This window comes from Vitis vinifera, chromosome 12, assembly GCF_030704535.1.
Source record: "Vitis vinifera cultivar Pinot Noir 40024 chromosome 12, ASM3070453v1".
Lineage (NCBI taxonomy): Eukaryota > Viridiplantae > Streptophyta > Magnoliopsida > Vitales > Vitaceae > Vitis > Vitis vinifera.
Window position 1 is genome coordinate 3,629,888 of NC_081816.1, and position 22,355 is coordinate 3,652,242.

General features: G+C 30.5%; 1 protein-coding gene and 1 pseudogene across 1 annotated transcript; both read left to right on the forward strand.

Annotated features, from left to right (window-relative positions):
• The first annotated feature begins 3,769 nt into the window (after positions 1-3,769).
• On the forward strand, positions 3,770-5,008 carry LOC100248999 (trans-resveratrol di-O-methyltransferase-like; annotated as a pseudogene).
• An 8,363-nt stretch (positions 5,009-13,371) lies between these two features.
• LOC100254011 (trans-resveratrol di-O-methyltransferase-like) lies at positions 13,372-15,677 on the forward strand. Its single transcript, XM_002278175.5, has 2 exons — positions 13,372-14,189; positions 15,172-15,677. The coding sequence occupies exons 1-2, from the start codon at positions 13,419-13,421 to the stop codon at positions 15,472-15,474; spliced, it is 1,074 nt and encodes a 357-aa protein (XP_002278211.1). The 5' UTR covers positions 13,372-13,418; the 3' UTR covers positions 15,475-15,677.
• Positions 15,678-22,355: the final 6,678 nt, after the last annotated feature.

A 22,355-nucleotide genomic window follows, 5' to 3' on the forward strand; every position in this document is an offset into this window, starting at 1 on the left:
CAGGTCTGTTCTTATTCCAAAACTGATGTCATCTATTAATGAATAGACACACGATATGGATTTATACCCTCCTGCCTTAGGGACCATACCCTTTGGTTATTGGGCCTCATGAGTCTTAGGCCCATCATCTAAGGCCCGTGAAGGTTTGAGCTTTACACATAAGGTGGCTCATACTGTGGAAAACTGATATAAAATAAAATCAAAGACGAATAGCTTAGTCATGTACCTTTGTTAAATATGTGTGAGTCCATATCTTAACCGTTCAAACATATCAAAATAAGAAAAAGGAAAACCAAAAACTGAGCAAACATGCAAACAACTAGTTTTAGCAAAACCTTCCTATGACTCTTAATGTCCACACCAAACATCAAATGACATCTGATTGACAGAAAAGAAGAAGAAGGAATGCATGATAATTGAAATGAACCGAAAAACTACGACAACCATACCTATAACAACTTCTCTAAACTATGTTGACCAAGCTTCAAGCAAGTTGCATCCCCTCCTATAGCTGATAAAAACACCAACCATTCTTTTCTCTCATTCAAATGTCATCTCCCTTATTTTCCTTTCTATTTTCCTTTTGTTTTTGGTATCTCTCTCTCTCCCTCTCTCTCTCTTCCCGAGCTCTCTTTGAATTTTTTCCTCTGTGTCTCTTTGTCCCTATCTCTATTTTTCCTCTAAAAATCACAACCTTGTTTTTTTTCCTCATCAGAATCCTTCATCTTGAAGGCTTCTCTCTATTTCTTCGAAAATCACAACTTGCTCTTTCCTCATGCACTCCATTTCCCACCAAAACTCTTTTCATCTTCTCTTTCTTCGATGATAACTTTTCTTACCTTTAAAAAGTCTAGTGGATCATGCCTTCCATTGAGATGGCAACCCGTTTTCCTCATGCAAAACAAAAAAAATAATAAAAAGTTAGCAACCATTCATTAATAAAATGAAGAAATAAAATTTGAGAAACTTAAAAGAAAGTAGGATCTTATAATTAAAAATTAAAATTATGTAATTAAAACCAAAATATCAATCATATGCACATTAGAAAAAAATAAGATATTATTTCATGCAACTTAAAAAGAATTAATTTCGTCAAACTCATGCAATTTTGTGAAAATAAATAAATGAATGGACTAACAATAAATAAATAAATATCACGTATGCAATCAAATCTAAAAATTAATATAATGCAACAAAAAATAATGCAAAACAGACTATTGAACTTACACCACTAAAAAAAAAAATGAAAAAACCATCTCAAGTAATCAAGAACCAAAATCAAGTCCCAAGATCGCCTAACCCTAAAATCGGACAATTAAACTTAAGAAAACAACCTAAGTGAACTAGGCTTACTAAAATATCTAAGTGGAACCTATCCCAAAAAGATCTAAGCGAGACCTAAATTGAGCTCGAAAGAGAGCCAAGGTCACAATAAGGGTCCCTGAAGGTGGCTTAGAAAAAGAAGTTGTATGAGCGTTGATGGGCCACCAATAACTACCGTGGAGTTTTGAAAGAGCACTTAATAGTGCAAGTACTAAGAGGACAAAATGGATGGTTTACAAATCCCTCCTATGCAAAGTTGCCAAAATAGGATTTAGGGTTTTGGGAAATTTGCAAAGGAAACCAACGGAAAGTGATTCATTCTGGTACTACAATCCATGTTTCCAATACCATGCAAGGCTTCTTAATAGGATTGGAAGCACAAGCATTGTGGTGTTGTCCTTGCCTCTTGAACTGGAGGCCGGTTTCTCATTCCTCCTTCCCACGAATCCTACATAGGAAGGTCCGTATCTCAGTTTTAACGACAGTAAGATGGCAGTCTTTGACTGTCTCTGGCCCTTCACTAGACAAACACGTGTATGATGTTTTTAAAGAAGACACATTTTGCCAATTTTGGTGAAACTCAAGAAAAAAATTTGAAGTTAAAATTTATGCATGGTTGTTGCAACCTAATCTTGCACGAGTTAAAATTGTTAATTATTATCCCAGTGAAGTCAAGATAGATATGTGAGTATCATTGTACCATTCTTAGCTTTTTAAATCAACTCATGTTTCACAAACAACTTTTATTTGTTTCAAATGAAAGAAGTCAACATTTGTAATTACTATTTCAACAAACAACTTTAATTAGATTGATTTCGAATTGCAATAGTGACGTATTAATGATAACATAATTGATAATTTTAACTTAATATACAAATTTGATTGAAAATAAATTCGATAATTCTTGGAAGCTTATTCACTCGATTACTAAATCAATAGCCCAAGGAACATATTTAAGTATATTAAAAAGTCTGTTTAATAGTGATTTTAGGAAGCGTTTATAATATTTTTAATATTTGAAATTTTATATCATTTAAGTATTAAAAATGATAGAAATGTTTCCTAGAATTATTGTCAAACACATTCTAAATCAATTGCTAGATTAATATGAAAGGGTAATTTTTTTTTTTTGCAAAATTTAATTTCTTAATTATATGATCATCAAATAAATAAAAGATAAAATGTTATTATAAAAAAAATGAAAGCAAAAATTTGAAAGAATATATTGATTAAACTTAAAAAAAATACACAAAATAAAAAAATAAATAAATGATTATAATATAAAAGATCAAGTAAAAAACAAATAAAAATACACAAAATATTTTTATTCAATTACATATTATACCAAATTTGCAGGACTAAAATTTATAATATTTTTCAATGTTTTCTAAATCAGAAAAGTTATATGTTTATAATTCACTAGTCGAATGAATGATCAAACCATGGGTGATGTCATAATATGTATTTTATATTTATTAAAATTAAAAATATTTATAAGAAATTAAAAATCAATAATATTTAATTTTCTTTTCATCTTTAGTATTATCAAGTTAATATATATAAATATATTAATATTTTAAAATTTTGTTAAATAAAAAATATATAATGTGTTGAAAGTTATTTAATTTACCTAACTATATATATTAAAAGTTATTTATGGCAGTAAAAAATATTATATTATTTTATTTATATTATTTAAAATTTTATTATTATAAAAATTTTGAAAATGTTATTGCTATATAATTTGTTGTTGGGTGAACATAGGCAAAAAAAAGCTGGAGTAGCAGTGTGGTGTTGTCCTTGCCTCTTGAACTGGAGGTCGGTTTCTGATTCCTCCCACCCACGAATCCCCCGTGTAAAGGAAATAAAATAGCTTTATAAACAACGGGTCCAAATCGGCAGCCTGGTCAGTTCAAGGACAGTACGATGGCACTCTCGTGCTGCATCTGCCGAGAAAGTATTTTTGAAGAAAAAAATGATCAAAGCAGCTCTTCTCTTAAGATATTTACCAAACTAGTTTTCACTCTCACATGATTGGTATGGGTTTATGCACTTAAAAGAAAAAAAAAAAAAGTTGAATTAATGTTGTACGGATAGACTATTTTGACAAATATTTTCAACGTGAGATTAGATTGATAATTTTTTTTTTTTTTTTTTTCCAAAAAAACTACTTTTACCGGAAACCCGCATCTGCCCACAAAAGTACACCACAGTTGTCTGAGAACTCTCTCTGCCCGTTCATGTTTATAATATTAGGACCCACTCTTATACACATAACTTGTAGCATTCTTGTTCATTCTGGCTTCCTTGCTGCGCAAAGAGTCCAACAAGGTGAGGAAGAAGAGGGGTATGTGCTTACAGATGCCTCTAGGCTCCTTCTAATGAATGACTCCTTGAGCATAAGGCCCTTGTTGCTTGCCACGCTCGACCCAATTTTAACTAAACCATGGCATTATGTGAGTGCTTGGTTTCAAAATGATGATCCCACTCCATTCCAAACTGCTCATGAGCGGCCATTTTGGGATTATGCTGCCCATGAACCTCAGCTCAACAATTTCTTCAATGAAGCCATGGCTAGCGATGCTCGCTTAGTCACCAGCGTGCTGCTTAAGGAGGGCAAGGGCGTATTTGAGGGGTTGAACTCATTGGTTGATGTAGGGGGTGGCACCGGAACACTGGCCAAGGCCATTGCTAACGCTTTCCCACATTTGAACTGCACCGTGTTAGATCTCCCCCACATGGTTGCTGGCTTGCAAGGGAGCAAGAACTTGAACTACTTTGCAGGTGATATGTTTGAGGCAATTCCTCCTGCAGATGCAATTTTACTCAAGGTATACCCCATGTTTCTCTTGTCAGTTACATAACGTTGTCTAGATCACAAAGAATAAGAAAGTTTTTTTTTTTAAAGGTTCAAAAAGAAAAAAAAATCATTCTACGTTGTCAGTCAGTCCGGGTTCAAATATGATACAAGTTATATTTTATAGGGGTTCGGCTGGAAAAGCTAACTGAAATGAGGTCGCACCAATCATAAAATACTATGTGTCGTATTCATCGTGTGGCTATTTCATAGTTAGTTTTTATCCATGGACATGAATTGAATTGGATTTCTGGTGAAGCTTTCTCCATCCGAACCTAATTAAAATGTATCGAAGCTGATAAAACTCCTAGGAAATGATATATATATATATATGCTTCCATGTCTAACTGGAATTCAAATGACTAGTGGATACTGCACGACTGGAGCGATGAAGAATGCGTGAAGATACTAAAGCGATGCAGGGAAGCAATTCCGAGCAAGGAAAACGGAGGGAAGGTGATTATCATAGACATGATCATGATGAAGAATCAAGGAGACTACAAGTCCATTGAAACACAGCTGTTCTTTGATATGATGATGATGATTTTGATCACGGGTAGAGAGAGGGACGAGAACGAATGGGAGCTAGAAGCTTTTCTTGGATGCTGGTTTCAGTCACTACAAGATAACTCCCATTTTGGGTTTGAGGTCCCTCATTGAGGTTTATCCTTGATGCTCTATTTGTTTGTAGTATGGCACATTTATGCGTAGTTAATTCACGAAGTCTGCTATAATTAAGATGGTTCTTGTTCTGTTTGATTGGGCAGAAGTACTATTCATCTTTGTTCTATGAATTTCAATAATAATAATGAATTTCTTCATATAATCTATGTGTTTGTTTTGGAGTAATGAATTATTATTTTCTGTAATATTAAATTTGGTGGTTCATAGTTGATTAGTGTTAGAGTGCATGATTGTGTGCCTAAATTCTACAAGTTTAAAATTTTATAAAAAATGATTGTTTAATATGACATTAGATCATCTTTGAATCTCATTCTTTATGTTTTTCCCTCAATTTATCAAGAACAGAAAAAGGAAAAATTTTACTTATCTACTTTATTAAACCCATGTGCAAGTTCAAAGAAATTGACACATGAAAATGTTTATGTTGTTTTAAAATTGCATAGGTATTTTGGTGAGGTGAGATGATTGTAGATTGAAATACTTAAGGTTATGTTTGGTTCTCGGAAAATGTGAGGGAAAATGCAATGAAAAGAAAGTAAAGGAGAAAAGTTGAAGGAAAAAAATAAAAAAATAAAAAATAGATTTAACATCCTTAAATCATTTTATATTTTACTTCAAACTCATTTCATTTATTTCCCATTTCTATATAAAGATTAAATAATTTAAAAATCTATAAATTTCTAACTAATTTTAATTACATTTGGTTTTTTTTCTATGTTGAGACCAAATATGAGAAAATAAAATTTTTCAAAACATTTACATAAAACCAAAAACCTTTTTAGACAAGCTATTTATAGGCCTAAAAACTTGATGGACCGGATCTAGAAAATTCCTAAAAATATTTTTTTTTAAATTGGAAAAATGAATCTCTAGAATTATGGAGAATTCCACCCCGACTAGTTGGAGTGTTATTGGCAATGCTTGAGTGCTCAAGAAGATATTTAAAACCATTTTAAAGATCTTTTAGCTAGGTTAGACGACCTTGGTCCACACACCATGCCTTAATAAACACTAATTGCCTTAATATTTATTAGTGTCATTCCAATTGATCATGTTGCAATCTTGAGTCTTCAATGGAGAGTAAGACACAATTTAAAAAGATCCTAATCCAACATGAATGGAACACAATATATATATATATATATATATATATATATATATATATATATATATATATATATATATATCAAATAGAAATATAAAAAGACAAGAGATTTTAACATGATTTGGCAATTAATGCGATCCCTATGTTCACAAAGCACACTACTAAAGAATCCACTAATTAAATGAAAATTAAAAGTTACAATGATGAATGTGCTTCCACTCCTTTCAATTGTGACCACACATAACTTTTTTTCTCTCTAAAATAAAACCTTAAATCATAAAAGAGTTAAAAAAAAAATATAATAAGGGTAAACTCGATCCTCATTCAATAAATAAATAAATATTTTTCAAGGGTGCTACCACCTTAAACCCTTGTGAGTTGATCGGGCAGCTCAATCCCTATGAGCTCAACAAGAAGCTCGAACCTTAGTGGCACAGGTGGCCCCTATGTAATGCAGCAAGACTGATTCAAACTTTATAATACAATAATATTAATGATTTTATCTTCATTTATTTTTATCATTTTCACCCAAGTTTTTTCTTTTCTCTATTGTAGTTTGTATGTCTCATAATATTGAATTTTTTGTTGTTTCTTCAAATTTTTATCTTTATCGGTAAAGTTTATTTACTTTAAATTACTTTATTACTCTATTACATTAGCATGGATTTTAATGACAAAAAATAAGATAGTAATTTAAATCAAGGGGAAACTATTTTATGAACTCTAATTATATCACAAAGGCATGGATGAAGGGAGAGAGGGGTCCCTAAAATTGATTTATTAGTTATAAATCCCAAATCATTACCCCATAAAGAAATAAATGTGAATTTATTAGTTTTCCCTCCCAAACGATGTTCCCTCGCCACAAAGGACCCAGAATAGTTGGTGAAAGGAGAGATCTTTTGAAAGTGATAGGCTTTTTAGTGACAATTTGCTTAGTAGGCTTGATGATTATCTTGAAATTCAATAATAATAATAATAATAATAATAGGATTATTAGGTAGAAAGTTATTATTCTTAAAAATTAGTTATTGTGATTTAAAAGCATCCTAGTATTGTAAATAGATAGGATTCATGTCATTTTCTTAAGAAGTGTACTAAAATTGATTGGTTAAAGTAAGATAATTGTTTTATTTAATTGATTTGATTACTTTGTAATTTGATTGATTTTTATTTCCTTAATTTTTTTTCATCGTGTGCATGTATATTTAATTAAGTAAAAGCCAAAAGGAGGTGAAGGTTAGTATGTCTCCAAATGAGAGGCTTTGGATCGTCTTTTTGCAATAGTTCCTATAATTAATGGATGATATTTATTATCATTCTTCCATTGTCAAGTGGAAGTCCACCACTCCCAAATGTGTGATATCCTCAAGTATAGGGATTTAGTTGTGGCTTTGGAAAGATTTGCAAAGAAAATGGAAATATTTGGAAGTTGGATGAAATTTTTTTAGGGAGAACTCTTTAGCTTAAATGTTTGAAAAAAGAGGATGATGAATTGTGTTGAAAGCAACGGAGCGAGACAGTTGAGTAAACTAGGATAAAATTGATTATTTTTTTAAACAAAAAATAGCTTATAATTATGTGATCCTTTGCCTTGATAAGAGTCATAAATTGTGCTCAAAAGGCATGATAGGAGAATAAATTATTCAACGTAGAGGCAGAACTCACCCAACCTAACTTGAATTATTATTAATCTTAAAACCCTAGTCATGTGTTTTAACATGTAATTTGAAATAAATCCTCAGTTTAAGAGGGGGAAAGGATGCAACAAAAGCAAATGGATGAATGCATAGCAAGACGAATGAGGAAAGAAAATTATAGAAAGGAGATTTAATGCTAAATTTTGACAAACTTCCCAAACTCATTTTGAAGCAAGTCATATGTAAACTCAAATCCCGAGAAGTCAAGAATCTAATGTTTAAGACAATGCACAAATTAGAGCTAAAATAAAGAAGTTGCAATCATTCAAAGCAAACTACCTAGGCCTAGAATTGATGTGAGGAGAAACACCAACTAAAAATGAATTCGATTGAAATCCAAGGTGAAATTCAATTTGATGTTAGAATGTAGCAACTCAATTGGTCAAATCCATGTCAAAATGAATTTCGACATGCATCAATCCAATTTGAGTTCACCTATGAATTTTTAAGATTTGACACTCTTCCAACCCAAAGTGGGGCCAAATGTTTAGGGAAATTATTTTTATTAAATTTAAGATATTTTTTAAAGCCTTTTCAGGTAATAAGTTGGCTAATAGAAACATGTCACATATTAGGTTTTTGCCTAAACTATAAAAACTCAACTTTTAGGTGTTTTTAAGGTTCTTGGATTTTTGTTAAAGAAGAGAACATAGAAAGAAGATTTTGGTTTATTTTTCTCCTCCATTATTATCAATGGATATAGTGTTTTTCATTTCTTTAATTTTCAAAAATGGTTTTTTTGTCTTTCTTTAATAAATTGTGCATATGACAACACACCCATGAGACGTTAAAAGGCCTTATTGGGGTGTAAAACGTAAAACCCTAGGGTTAAAGCCTAAAGAAAACAAAGGATAAAAAGAAATCTAATAATGGAATGAATCAATGGTCAAGGCATAATGAATGAAAATAGAGATACCCTTCAAGATTAGTTTGAACTAGGAGATGATACAGTTGTCAATTCCTTGATATTAGGGATTCTTAGCGATTCTTGATTACTAGTTATATGACATTTTGCCATTATCATTTACCCTAAGACAAATTCATATGAAGTGGTAAATGTCTAAGCATCTTAGACCTAGCCATCCAATTGTTGCCACCTATCCCAACCAAAATTTCATTGCTTTCAACTCAATGCAATTACCCATTAAGTCAAGTTTAGGGACTATCCTTTATGGAAGGCTCAATTTGATTCACTATTCCTTGGCTATGACTTGCTTGGATATATCAATGAGTCAAAGCCTTGTCTACTTCTATGCTGATAATTAAAGAAAAGGAAACTCCTAACCCTAAGTTTGCTCTATGAAAAAGATAAGACAAATGCTCCTTCATGGCATTCTATCATTTCCATTTGATAAAGTAATACTGATTTGATAAAGTAACATCAACGAATAATTCATAAAAAAACTGAGGCATGGAATTGCCTCAAAATATTATGCTAACTTGTCATGCTCTCAAGTTATGAAACCAATAGACCAATTATCTGAAAGCTAAGGAACAAGATCTATTGTTGCATATCTTGGCTTCATTCATGAGATCTCTGATGAACGAGCTCTTATAAACTCACCAATACCACACTCTAACTCATTTTTCATGCTTTGAAATGAAGTTGGCCCGAAGTTTAAAAAACTGGCAACTGCTTGAAAAGCATGAGATATTGTCATAGGCTTTGAGGAGCTTCTTGACAAGCTTATAGCATACAAAGCATTCCTCTAGCATGAAGAGAGTAAAATTATTGGTATGAGTACTTCCAAAGTTGCACATTTCAATCTATAACGAGGAAATCAATCTCAGAAAAAGAATAACTATGTAAAGCACAACAATCAAGGTGGTCAATTCTACGACTTTAATAATTAGGGAAACAAACTTCAGTAAAGGCTCTACTTATGACCTATCAATAATATAAAATATAAAAAAGGGGGTTATATTGCTTATGACTGCTACTCCTTGAAATGATAACTCAAACTACCACATGCCACTTAAAGTGAACCACACAACCATAGGTAGGGGTTGTGGATTAAGCTCTAATTGGCTCCTTGACACAACAGCTCTTACCATATCACTACTGGCTTAAACAACCCCTCAACTAGGTAGCCCTATGAAGGGCCTGATAATATTATAATTAGTGACAATATGAGTTTACATATTACAACACTGGCAAATCCACTCTTACCACACACCAATTCTTTTCCACTTTCAAATGTTTTGTGTTTCGTCCATGCAACATAATTTACTTTCAATATCTCAGTTTTTCAAAACAAATAATACTTCATTTTACCCTTCTTCTTTTGGGTTAAGGATCTAGCCATAGGGAGACCTCTCACTCAAGGGTGGAGTAAGAATAACATGCATGGAAGCAAGCACAAGGAAGATCCATTTAGTGACAAAGCAAGTGTCTCAAGACATCTCTTGATCATCATTAGCATGGCTGCATTGGTTTCTCATGGTCGAAAGTCCTTAATAAAATTGTGTCTTTCAATTGCTTCCTCTGCAATGGAGTCAAAATCTGTCAAAAATGTCCTAGTAGTCTTATCATTATAACAGAACTCACAAACTTCCTTTTGGAGTGTCAAGCATAAAAAGTTAATGTCCTTCAGATTTGTAGTATACAATTCTTATCATTGTAATAAAAGTCATCAAAAACTTCCTTTTGATGTGTCAAGTACAATATACGGCTGTTTAGGGGTCTATTTCCTATTCATTAGATGGAGGGTTATTCTTAGTATGTCACTTTTACTTATCACTATACGAAATATTCATGGTTATCTCTTATGGAAACTAAATCAAATGTCTTTTCTTAACTTCCAAAACTTAAAACCATGATTGAAATTTTTTTCAAAAACTCCATAAATAGAATTTATTGATCGTATGGTGGCAAAGAGAACCAAGGTTTAAAAATCATGTATGAAAATCTTGGAATTCAACATTTGATTTCTCCACCATACACGTACACCACATCATGTAGCTTCCCCTGAACATCAACACTGTCACATTGTTGAGACAGGCCTTATGGTATTATATCATGCTTCCTCTCCCTCTCTCTTTTTATTTTTATGCATTCAATGCTACGATATATCTTATAGATCGACTTCCTATAGTGATACTTGCAAATAAATCGCCCTTTGAATGTTTATTCAACAATTCACCACGTTATTCGAAATTGAGAAATTTCAGGTGTCTGTATTATCCATGGCTTCAACATGACACTATTAAATTATTTTATTAAAATATTTTTGTTACATTTTGTTAAAAAATTAAATCATTTAAAAATTTTAAATAAGATTTTGTATAAAATATTTTATTTAGAAAGTTTCATTAACAAAATTGTTTGATTTTTTTTTTGTTGTGAATATATTTAAATTATTAACATTATTGTATTTATATTATAAAACTAATTTTTATTTAATATTTATATTTTATGAAATATAAAAAATAAAACATATTTTATTATTATTATTTTAATATTTTAATGATTTTGTGATTACTTTATCTTTTTTAAATTTGAAAAATAAAAAAATTATAATTATAATTTTTTAGATAAAATTTAATGTGATAATTATGAGAAAAAAAAGGATAATATAAACTAAACAGTAATATAAAATAAAAATAATTATGGCCATTTTTTTTCCAAAAAATGGCGGATTAAATTAGTGATAAATCGGCAAAATATCAAGAAAGATGACATGGAGCAGCGGTCAAAACTTTGTATCTTCTTGAGTTATTCAACCATCCACAATTCTTGTTTTCTCTGTTTTGAACTCACATATCATAAGGCTTATTTTTCCAGACATTTTCATTTTATTCAAAATCATTTTCCCTCTTTTTGGCTCCCTTCCATGAGCGTGACAAAGTCAATGATTTTACCCTTTCAAAATGTGCTCTCGTTCCCTTACATCACTACATTCCCAAAATTCTTTCCAACATGTGTCACAAAATCTGCCTCCTCCTGCTCCCTCATATTCTCCACCTACCTCATCCCACGATTTTCGGGATATTACCCCAACTAGTTCCACAGAGTCCAATCCAAGCCTAAAAGGTGATCGTTGCCCTTATTACCAATTTATCATAATATGAATATATGACATCAGTCAAAAGTATATGTATAGTGACCGAACATGCTAAGATGAGGAAGAGAATCTACATCATGAAGAAAGAAGTTATTACAAATTTTCATCTCCACATGTATATAACCTCACGGTGGACTTGTCTCCAAATGTGTAGGTTAATTAGTTTGAGGGCTTGTCTCCTAATTGAGCTTGTTTGACCAATTGATTGAGAGAGGGAGATGTTCGGTATGAATTATGTATAAAATCTTTTTTTAAAAGCTCGTTTAACAGTGATTCTAAAAAATGTTTCTATCATTTTTAACATTTAAATCTCTTTTTCATTTAAGTATTAGAAAACCTAAAAATATTTTTTAAAATCAATATTAAATACACTCTAAAAATATTTTGCCAAAAACAAGAGTTCATGTTGTGCATATAATGACATTTCATTGTTCGTGCACATGTTGCATAATCCTAGAATGGCCCATATACGTCACAAGACATCATCTTTTGTACTATGATTTGCAAATATATTGTTGAATTTTAATAAAAAGGACCTTAGGCATAAAGGATTAACAATTGGCTAGTAAAAATTAAATTTTTTGGAAGCTCATCAATCTCTTATTCTTTAATAAGAACTTTTATATTTAGAATGTGTTTGATAGTATTTTTACTTAAAATATTTTTAATAAAAGTATTTTTTTTTTTAAGTGTTTTTAGAATAATTATTTATTAAGAGTTTATTTAAGAAAATATTATAAGTGATTTTTCATCCTTATAAATTATTTTTAAAATTTTTAAAAGTGGTTTTTAAACTTTGTTAAATACCTAATTTTTTTTAGAAATATATTTTTTAAACTAAAAATGCTTCCTTAAATCACTGTAAAATGGACTCTATTGTCATTTCCTCTAGTCCTCTACTCTAATATCATTCCTTAGTCGCTCTCCATTTGGGGTGGGATACCTATGGTTTAGGTGATTGAACTCCTTTGACAAGCGAGCCAAAATGAATAAATGTCCATTCAATTTGATAGAGGAACATCTTTTGTATTTATCTGAAATTTGATTATATTAATCCAAAACTAGATTTGTTTGAAGATTAGGATTATAAAAAAATAATATTGTTTCAACATTATTGAAATCGATACAAGGACTTTTTTTTATGACAATGATTGATATGATATGTCTACAAGCAATTAATGGATTTGCATATCCCTAATTCATCCAAAACATAGACAACCCTCCTCGATCGTTGAGATTAAGAGCATCCTCTAATTCTATGCCTGTAGCGGGGAATAAAAAGCTTTGCAGTATTGTACTATTCTCAAATGTTATCACAAGGCTGAGAGAATATCATTTGATGAATTTATCAATCATGTGAGTACTTCCAGAGAAACCGTATTGCCCAAAAAGAAAAAGGAAATGAACAAGAAATTGATAAGGCCAAAATGGGTCGTGGGGACATGAGATCATGAAATCATACCTTGGGTGGATGACCATATCTGCCTTATTATTGAAGGGTCCACCTCTGCATTCGTTGCCCGGTCATTTTCAATTTATGCAATTGTCGGTGCACGAGAGTCATATTCTAATTTTTTTTATCCTATCACTATGCAGTGCTCATTGTTATATCAAGAGAACACATCTCAAGGTTGAGATATGCAAAAATAAGCAGCTTAATTCTCCGATCAGGGTGAGGTACGTACATGGATTTGGAAAGTGTTGAGACATCCAGTGAGTTGCTTCATGCTCAAGCTCATGTCTGGAACCATATATTCAACTTCATCAACTCCATGTCACTGAAATGTGCCATTCAACTAGGCATCCCAGACATCATCCACAACCATGGCAAGCCCATGACTCTTCCTGAGCTGGTTGCTAAGCTCCCAATCCACCCAAAAAAGGTTTGGTGCGTTTACCGTCTCATGCGCATTCTTGTTCAATCTGGCTTCTTTGCTAGGCAAAAAGTTGAAGAAAGTGAGCAAGAAGAGGGGTATGTGCTTACACATGCCTCTAGGCTCCTGCTAGAGGACGATCCCTTGAGCGTAAGGCCCTTCTTGCTTGCCATGCTTGACCCAATTTTAACTAAACCGTGGCATTATGTGAGTGCTTGGTTTCAAAATGATGATCCCACCCCCTTCGACACTGCTCATGGGCGGACGTTTTGGGACTATGGTGGCCATGAACCCAAGATCAACAATTTCTTCAATGAAGCCATGGCTAGTGATGCTCGCTTAGTCACTAGCGTGCTGATTAAGGACTGCAAGGGCGTATTTGAGGGATTGAACTCATTGGTTGATGTAGGGGGTGGCACTGGAACAGTGGCTAAGGCCATTGCTAACGCTTTCCCACACTTGAACTGCACTGTGTTTGATCTCCCGCACGTGGTTGCTGGCTTGGAAGGGAGCAAGAACTTGAACTACCTTGGAGGCGACATGTTTAAAGGAATTCCTCCTGCAGATGCAATTTTACTCAAGGTATATTAACTTGTTTGACCATTTTTCTGAACTTTGTTTGAGAAAGAGGGAAAAGTAAGAACAAAAATATTAAGACAAAATTTATAAGTGAATTTTGCATCAGCCATATTGAGTTATCACCTTAATTCTTCTTCCCATTGTTTGATTAAAAAGAGATCAAATAACCCCAATTTGTAAATCTAATTCCCCATATTTCTTCATGAAAAATAGTCACTTTTGACAAAAATTCCATCAATTTTTTTCTTGTAAAAATAAGGTTATATTTGGAAGGTGTGTTTTCCAAAATAATTTTTAAAAATTATTTTCTAATATTTCGTAAAATAAAAGTTCGTTTGAAAATTTAAAATATTTTTAACTTATGTTTTATATTTTTAAATATATTTTAAAAGTAACTTGTATATATAGTGTATTTTTAATCATTTTAATGTTTATATTTTTTTTAAAAAGAAAATAAGTAAAAATGACTAAAAAATTATTTTCTAAAAAGACCATATTTTCTGTTTTTAACAACATAAAAATATTTTCTATTTTCTAGTTATTAAATAGTTTCTTAGGAATAAAAATGTTTTAAAAAATAATTAGCATGACCTAAATTCTATGTTAAAGCTTATAAGCAAATAACTGAAATATTGAAGGAAATTTATATATATATATATATATATATATATATATATATATATATATATATACACATAAAAAAATAAAAATAAAAACACAGGAGAGGTTAGAGTAACAAATTTGGTATCATTTCGTATTAACCCTGAGAAAGAAATATAAAAGCAATTATAGTTGTAAACCTATGTTTGGAACGAGCATGTGGAAGTCGTACATTTGATAATTTATTGCTGAAAGACGTCATGGATGAAGTCATGGTTTTGATCCTTAAGAATCTTCATGCCAAATGTATAGGCAATATTGTCATACAGTTTTAAGGAAATTAAAGCTTCTAACCCTTTCTTATCATGACCCAAATAACAAGCAGTGGATATTACATGACTGGAACGATGAAGAATGTGTCAAGATACTACAGCAATGCAGACAGGCGATTCCAAGCAAGGAGAAGGGAGGCAAGGTGATAATAATAGACATGATGATGGAGAACCAGAAAGGAGATGATGAGTCCATGGAAACACAGCTCTTTTTTGATATGCTGATGATGATTTTAGTCACGGGTCAAGAGAGGAACGAAAAAGAATGGGAGAAGCTGTTCTTGGATGCTGGTTTCAGTGGCTATAAGATAACCCCCATACTGGGTTTAAGGTCTCTTATTGAAGTTTATCCTTGATCAATATCTAGTGGTACTAGTATTTGCAAGTATGTTTGCACTAAATCTAAATAAAGTGCTCTGGCAAGAATGTTGGAGATCAGGACCCTATCAAGTTTGTGTTCGCATGCAGGCATATTAATAATCTTTCTGGGAGTATGAAGAATCTCTGTTAAATAACTTGATATTTAACTTGTCTGATAATGAAGTAGTGTTTGCTGTAATATTGTTTTGCTTTGTGTCGAATGTTGGGGGAACTTTAATGAACTTGAATTTCAGTTGTAGAAATTTATCAAATTAATAATTCGTTTAATAGCGATTTTAGAAAGTGTTTTTAGTTAAAAAAATTCTTGTTTCATAAAATGTAAGAAACATTTTTAAAAATTTTAAAAATCATTTCTACTATTTTTTGAAAAAACACTTGATATGAAATTATTTGAAAACCATTTTTAGATAAACACTTCTACAAAAAACATCTTGTATAAAAATATTGATAAAAACACTCTAAGAGTGCAATTAAAAGTATTTTTATTAAAAATATTTTTAGTGAAAGTGTTTTATATGAAAATGTTTTTAGAATAATCATATCTCAAGTGTTTCTCCAAAAAACACTACAATGAATTTTACTAACACATTTTTCATATTTTTAAAAATGTTTTTTAAATTTTATCATACATCTAATTTTTTTTCAAAAGCACTTTTTAAATTAAAAACATTTGCTTGTTAATTGAAAATGATTCATTTTGTTTTTTTTCTTAAGATCCAACCAAACCCACTATTTGCATTGGAAATCGGCAACCAAAAAAATCTTCTATCTTCATAACTATGGTTTTCCCTGAAAATATTAAAAAAAAATCATTTTCTTATATCATAAATAATATGAAAAAATATCACATATACTTAAAACTAGTTAAAAACCTATATATTTTACTTTTACTTTTTCTCTTTACTTTCTCTCTTTCTTATTTTCCTTCTAAACATAGTCCCCTCTATACCTTTGACTAAAGCAACCATCAACATATTAAAAAAAAAAAAAAAGAATCCTGTTTAGACATTCTTATTTTCTCCTTTCTGGTTCTTGATGATCACAATATCTCAATCCTCCTTGCTCTGAATTGCCTCTTTTCATGGCTTTAGTATCTTCATGCCTCCTTGGTCAGTAGCTCCTAGAAGTACTGGTTTGCTGTGATCCGATCCACCTAGATTGCTTTCAGCCCTCAATGTTCAACGACAAGATCACAACATCTTCGGGTCCCTACAGGCACCAAATATATAGCTCTCAGGACAAACTACCATTTAACTCTGAAACATAACATATATATATAACTTGACACTTGATTGCCCCTCTAACAGCCATAGTTGGAAGTTTCTCATTACATCTTATGTCACATCTATTATTTTATCAAAAATATCTAATTAAAATGAGGATTAAGTTTGACTGTTAACAGTGGCAATCACATGAAATGTAATTTAAACCTCTAACCACAATTAATTAAGGTCATTCGTTAATTAAAGCCTATTAGATTTACCTTATAAGGTAAATATAGTCAAAGTTCAATTATGACAAAATAAGCATATACTGAAAAAGACAGATTCTCAACTTTAGTCTAACATAGCCAGGCTTATCACTAAATATTACATCACCTTAGGAGGCCATACTACATAATAGGCAAAGTACTGAAATGGGCCAAAGAGTGGCCGGAGACCCAAGACTAACAATTCTTATTTTTATGCCACATAGTTAAGGCCCTGTTTGTTTAGTTTATTTTCTATTTTTTTTAAATATTAAAAAATATATTTATATATTTAGGCTATGTTTGAGAATTATTTTTGAAAACAATTTTTTAAAATAAGTTTTGAAAATTATTCTTTGATTTGTTTTTAACCTATTTTCTATATTTTTTGAAAATAATTTTTTTATCTCTATTTTTAATCACTCTCCATATTTATATAATTATTTTTATTTTCCTTCATTTTTTCTTTTCTTCTATTTCATTTTTTTCCCTCCTATTTTACCTTCAATATTTTGGGACCAAACATAACCTTAGTCTTTAATTCCTTCACTCTCCACACCAAGGTTGCCATCCTAGCTCTAAAATTCAAGCCTATTAGATAAGTTAAAGCTACCACTAGATTTAACTATTATTATGCTTTTTCCTCTTGGCACTTCCTTAGCGACAAGATCGTACAATCATAAGACACTTTACTTATAAAGTCTTCACCACACATGGTTGCAAGAGTTGCTTCATCCAAGAAGTCATTCCTTTGTAGAAATATGACACTATCATCTAGTTATTAGAGCCATGACACTAGCATCTAATTATTAGAGCCATGATACCGAAAGGATTCAATAACCTCCTTGTATCTCTCCTAGTATGGCAAGAATTTCTCATTCTCATGAGCCATGAAGTTTGAAATCTCTCTTTAAAACATTTGTGTTATAAGGCGGAAAAAAACTTATGTAAAAACACTAACGAAGTTAGCATATTAGCATATTCAAGCTCCTTAATACTTCTCGGTCTCAAAGTGTTCAACCAGGTTTTGGCTTGTCCTTCAAAGTCAAAACAAACAACAAACAACTTCATTCTTAGAATTTCTATTAGAACATTCACCTCTTGAAAAGTGAAACAAATATTCTCAACATCGTTGATGTGTATATGGCTTCTTATTCCCATTTTCTCTAAAAATTGTTGACACTAGCTAGGGGCTTATAATGGCATGTCCTTGTAGAGTGACAAAATATGAAGGCCTGCTTACTCTTAGTGGATTAATATGAAATATCATTTATTTGTATGCATTGAACAACATGATGTTAGGATTATTTTGACTATGCCGATCTTCTTAGTTCTCGATTGGTACTTGGTTTGGATGCTTAGGATTTTAGAGTTTGTATAATCTATTTACATGATCTCTTATCTAGCCAAGCATAAAATATCATAACACAAACTTGCAACAAATTCCATATATCAAAACTAAAAAAAAAAAAAAAAACTAAATGAATATAAAACAAAAATACTAAAGAAAAAGAATAACTAACTTTGCTAAAATCAACTAATGTACTCAAAATAAATCAATTACTTTGTCTAAAACAACTCAAAAAGCATCAATAACTGGCAAGGACACCATTTGCTTGACCAATCTATCTTAGATTTAGATAAAAATATGATTTGCAATTAGGCATAATAGCATCAATTAAGGAAAGTAGGCTCTCATGGATTACAATATGTCAATTATTGTTCTCGAGACTAACATTCTTAGTATCTTGTTATTTAAGATGAAGTAATTAATGGACTAAAAATTTCTATAAATACTCATATTAATTAGCCAAAAATTGAGATCATTGTGAATTATTAGACAAATAAATTTATGAATGAAACAAAAAATCAATGGAAAAGTAGTTAGAGAATTTCACAAATTAGATAGACTTTGAATTTATTGAGAGAAAATAAGTAAAAATCTTAGTTTTGGAGATCCAAAGTCAATCCAAGAATAAATCAAATATGAAAAATGATTTAAATCTTAAACTTAGATTTGAAAATGTAGACTAGATCTCCAAATTAATTTCTATTAGATTAAATTCATTACTTTGTTTCTCATATTAGCTTTTTAACTATAGACTCATTTAGTAGATTGATCTCAACTTTGATAATAATAAATGAAAACAAGTTATCCAATGATATTTATAACATAATTGGAACCAAGTTAAGCAATGATTGTATCTAAACCAAGAGGAATTACATAGAAAATTTCAAAATCTCAATCAACAACTCCAAACAGAGAATCAAGTAAGAATTTTCCCATATTTCTATATTTCCAAAGTGAATTCTCCATCTTCCTTGCTACATTATTCTCCATATCAAAACTCTAACTCATTAATGGTAAAAGAAATTATTTTTTTAAAAAAAATTCTTTTTGTCACTTTGTTTGGTTGCAAAGAAAATAAGAAAATTCTAGAATTCGAGAGAAATATTTGATATTCAAGAGAAAAACCAAATCTTCCTTTTAAATTAATCATGATCTCAATCCCTCTTCGTATGTTGTTGTTCTTTGTATTTATAATTGTTATAGTATGTGACTCATATTTGAGCGAAAAGACATATAGAGGAAAATGGGCAAAATGTTGGAGCGAAGCGAAATGAGAGCGTAGCGAGGGCATTTGTCATTCAGGCTTGTACTTCTTTTGTTATGGGACGAATGATAGGTTGGGGGGTGTGGGGGGCAACGCTTCCCACGATACGGTTCAAGGGTATTTTTGGAATTTCATTCCTAGGAGTTAGTATAAATACCCTTTTATGTAACCCTAATTTGAAATAGTGAATATCCTCTTCCTATGGACACAGGCAATTAACAGAACCACGTTAAATCTCCGTGTTCTTCTTTCTCGTTTTTCTATTTTTTTCGTCATTAATCATTGCATGGATTCCAACAATAACTAACCTATATATAGACATCAAAATGGATACGTTGCAATCCCTTACTAGCCTTAGCAACCTGTTATCAAGCTTACAAGCAGCAAAATGAGAAATAGTCACTTAACAAAAATATAGTCAACAAATTACACAATTCCCCATTTCGATTTTTGCAGTACCAGGAATTGAAATTTCAATTTACTACCTCTACATAAAAGTAGCTATTGGGTTCACTTTATAGAGCCATTTCGATTCCACATGCCTAAAAGTGAAAGCTTTGATTTTGTCTATAGCCAAATCGATTTATAATATCCTCCACACTCTCTCAACATAGAAATTGAAATGTGAGAGGGAAATCATTTAGAAAATCAAAATAGATATTTGAAGTGAAAATCCAAATGTTTTTGAAAATAGATTTGTAAATTGAAGTCAAAATTGAAATGTTTTCTTATTGCAAATGCTTCCAAACATTCCAAAAATTGTTTCATCTTTCATCCATACACTGTCATCCCATGCACTCACTCTTTCACTTTCTTTTTACCTCTTTCATTCATTCCCTACTTATATTCTTACACATTTCCCTTCTCTTTTAGGTGATCTCTAATCATCAAACATGTCCTTTTTACTTCCCATCAACCTTGCACATAGTTTCCTTGCAAAACTTTTCAAAAGACTATTATTTCCTTTTTTCTTTTTTTTTTTTCTTTGTTGTATTTTACTCCTCAAAAACATATATCAGCTCCAATTAGGACTTAGTTCACATTCAAGGTAATAAAAAAATAACTAATTAAATCATAATAAAAGTCATATTTTAAGTACAAAGATCAATAATTTTTGAGTCTTAAGTAGCACGCTTTGTGGATTTCTATTTTGATGAAATAATTTTTGCCCCTTTGTAGGAGAGGATAAGTTGATTCTAGACAAATAACAAAAAATTTCTTAAAATGAATCAAATTTAACTCATTTGAATTCTTATTTTAATTAATGTGAACTAAAAGTTCAAATGATCATTCATTTTCAAAGGCTTGGACATTAATTACTAGAGATATTCATTAATGTGAAGAAAGTCACAAAGTCATGTGCCTTAGTTGTAAATATTTGAACATGGATTGATGTACATATAACTATGTCATAGCAAATTAATCTAAGATATGCCAGCATAATATATTTGTTAGATTAAAAGACACAATTCATAAGAAGAGGAAAATACAAGAAAAAATAGATAGAAAAATTTTATATTTTATGGAGACAAAAGCGCTAGTAATCCCAACTTGATAAACAAAGAGCCCTTGCTAAGGTGCAAATTGAAAAGCTTACACCTTAAGAAGTACAAATTAAGCAAATAAGCCTCAAAGAGGAAAGATTTATTAACGAGCCTTATAGTTTTTAAAAATAATTTAAAACTTAAAATTAGTGATTTAGTTAATACTATAAAAGTTATTAACAAAAATTGCTTCAAAACCAGGCATAGTTTTTGCAAATTTTTTCACTTGATAAATAGATCCTAAATTAAATAAGACTTAATATATTAGATTCGTTAGCAAATTTATTAATCTTAAAAAATAATTTCATACTACAAAAGTATAATTACCATTGAAAATTTACAAATTAAAATTGGTCCAAAATAACTTTGTTGTTACTCTTTTACATATCTATATTTTTATAGGTTTTCTTACTAGAAAAATGAGATTCGAAATTAAGTTAAACTTAATTATTACTAAGTTAAATAATTTTTAAAAATAATTTGGAACTAAAAAATACATCCAATCACTATAATAAATAATAGACCAAAACATGTACATAATAACTTATGACTTTATTTTATGAAGATGTTAATATTCATATTTTTATAATATATATTAAAATAATATCATTTTTTTTATTAAATATATAAATTATGATTTTATTATAATATTAGTATTTATATTTTACGACAAACTATTTATTTTCTAATTTATGCATAATTACAAAACTATTTTATTTTTAATAAGACTTGATTTAATATTGTATTTATTGAATTTACAAATTATTTATAAAATCAAAATAGAAAAATTATCTAAATGAGTTTTTTGCTCTTTGTTTTTTGTTTTCTGAGAAGTGATTTTAAAAACAGTTGATTTTCTTGCTACTAAAAAAAAAAAGTATCAGAAAACATTTGCAAAGCATACCCTGAACTTCTTGGAAGCTCTAACTCTTATTCTCTACTTAACTTGTAACCTTGAATGAGTTATATTACGTTTTCTTCTAATGTCATTGCTTCTCATATGAATTGCTCCTCTTTAGAGTTGGGGATATCCAATCATTGTAATCATCCATTTGGCAAGCCAGTCACGGTGAGCATCTTTTGAATCAATCTAAAATTTGATTATTAAATCCGACAAATAAATATGTTTTAAGACCATGATTAATATAAAAGTGGAATTATTACAAGCAATAATTGATAGCTAGACATGTTCATAAAGGACCCTTGATTTGGATATATCCACTTATCCT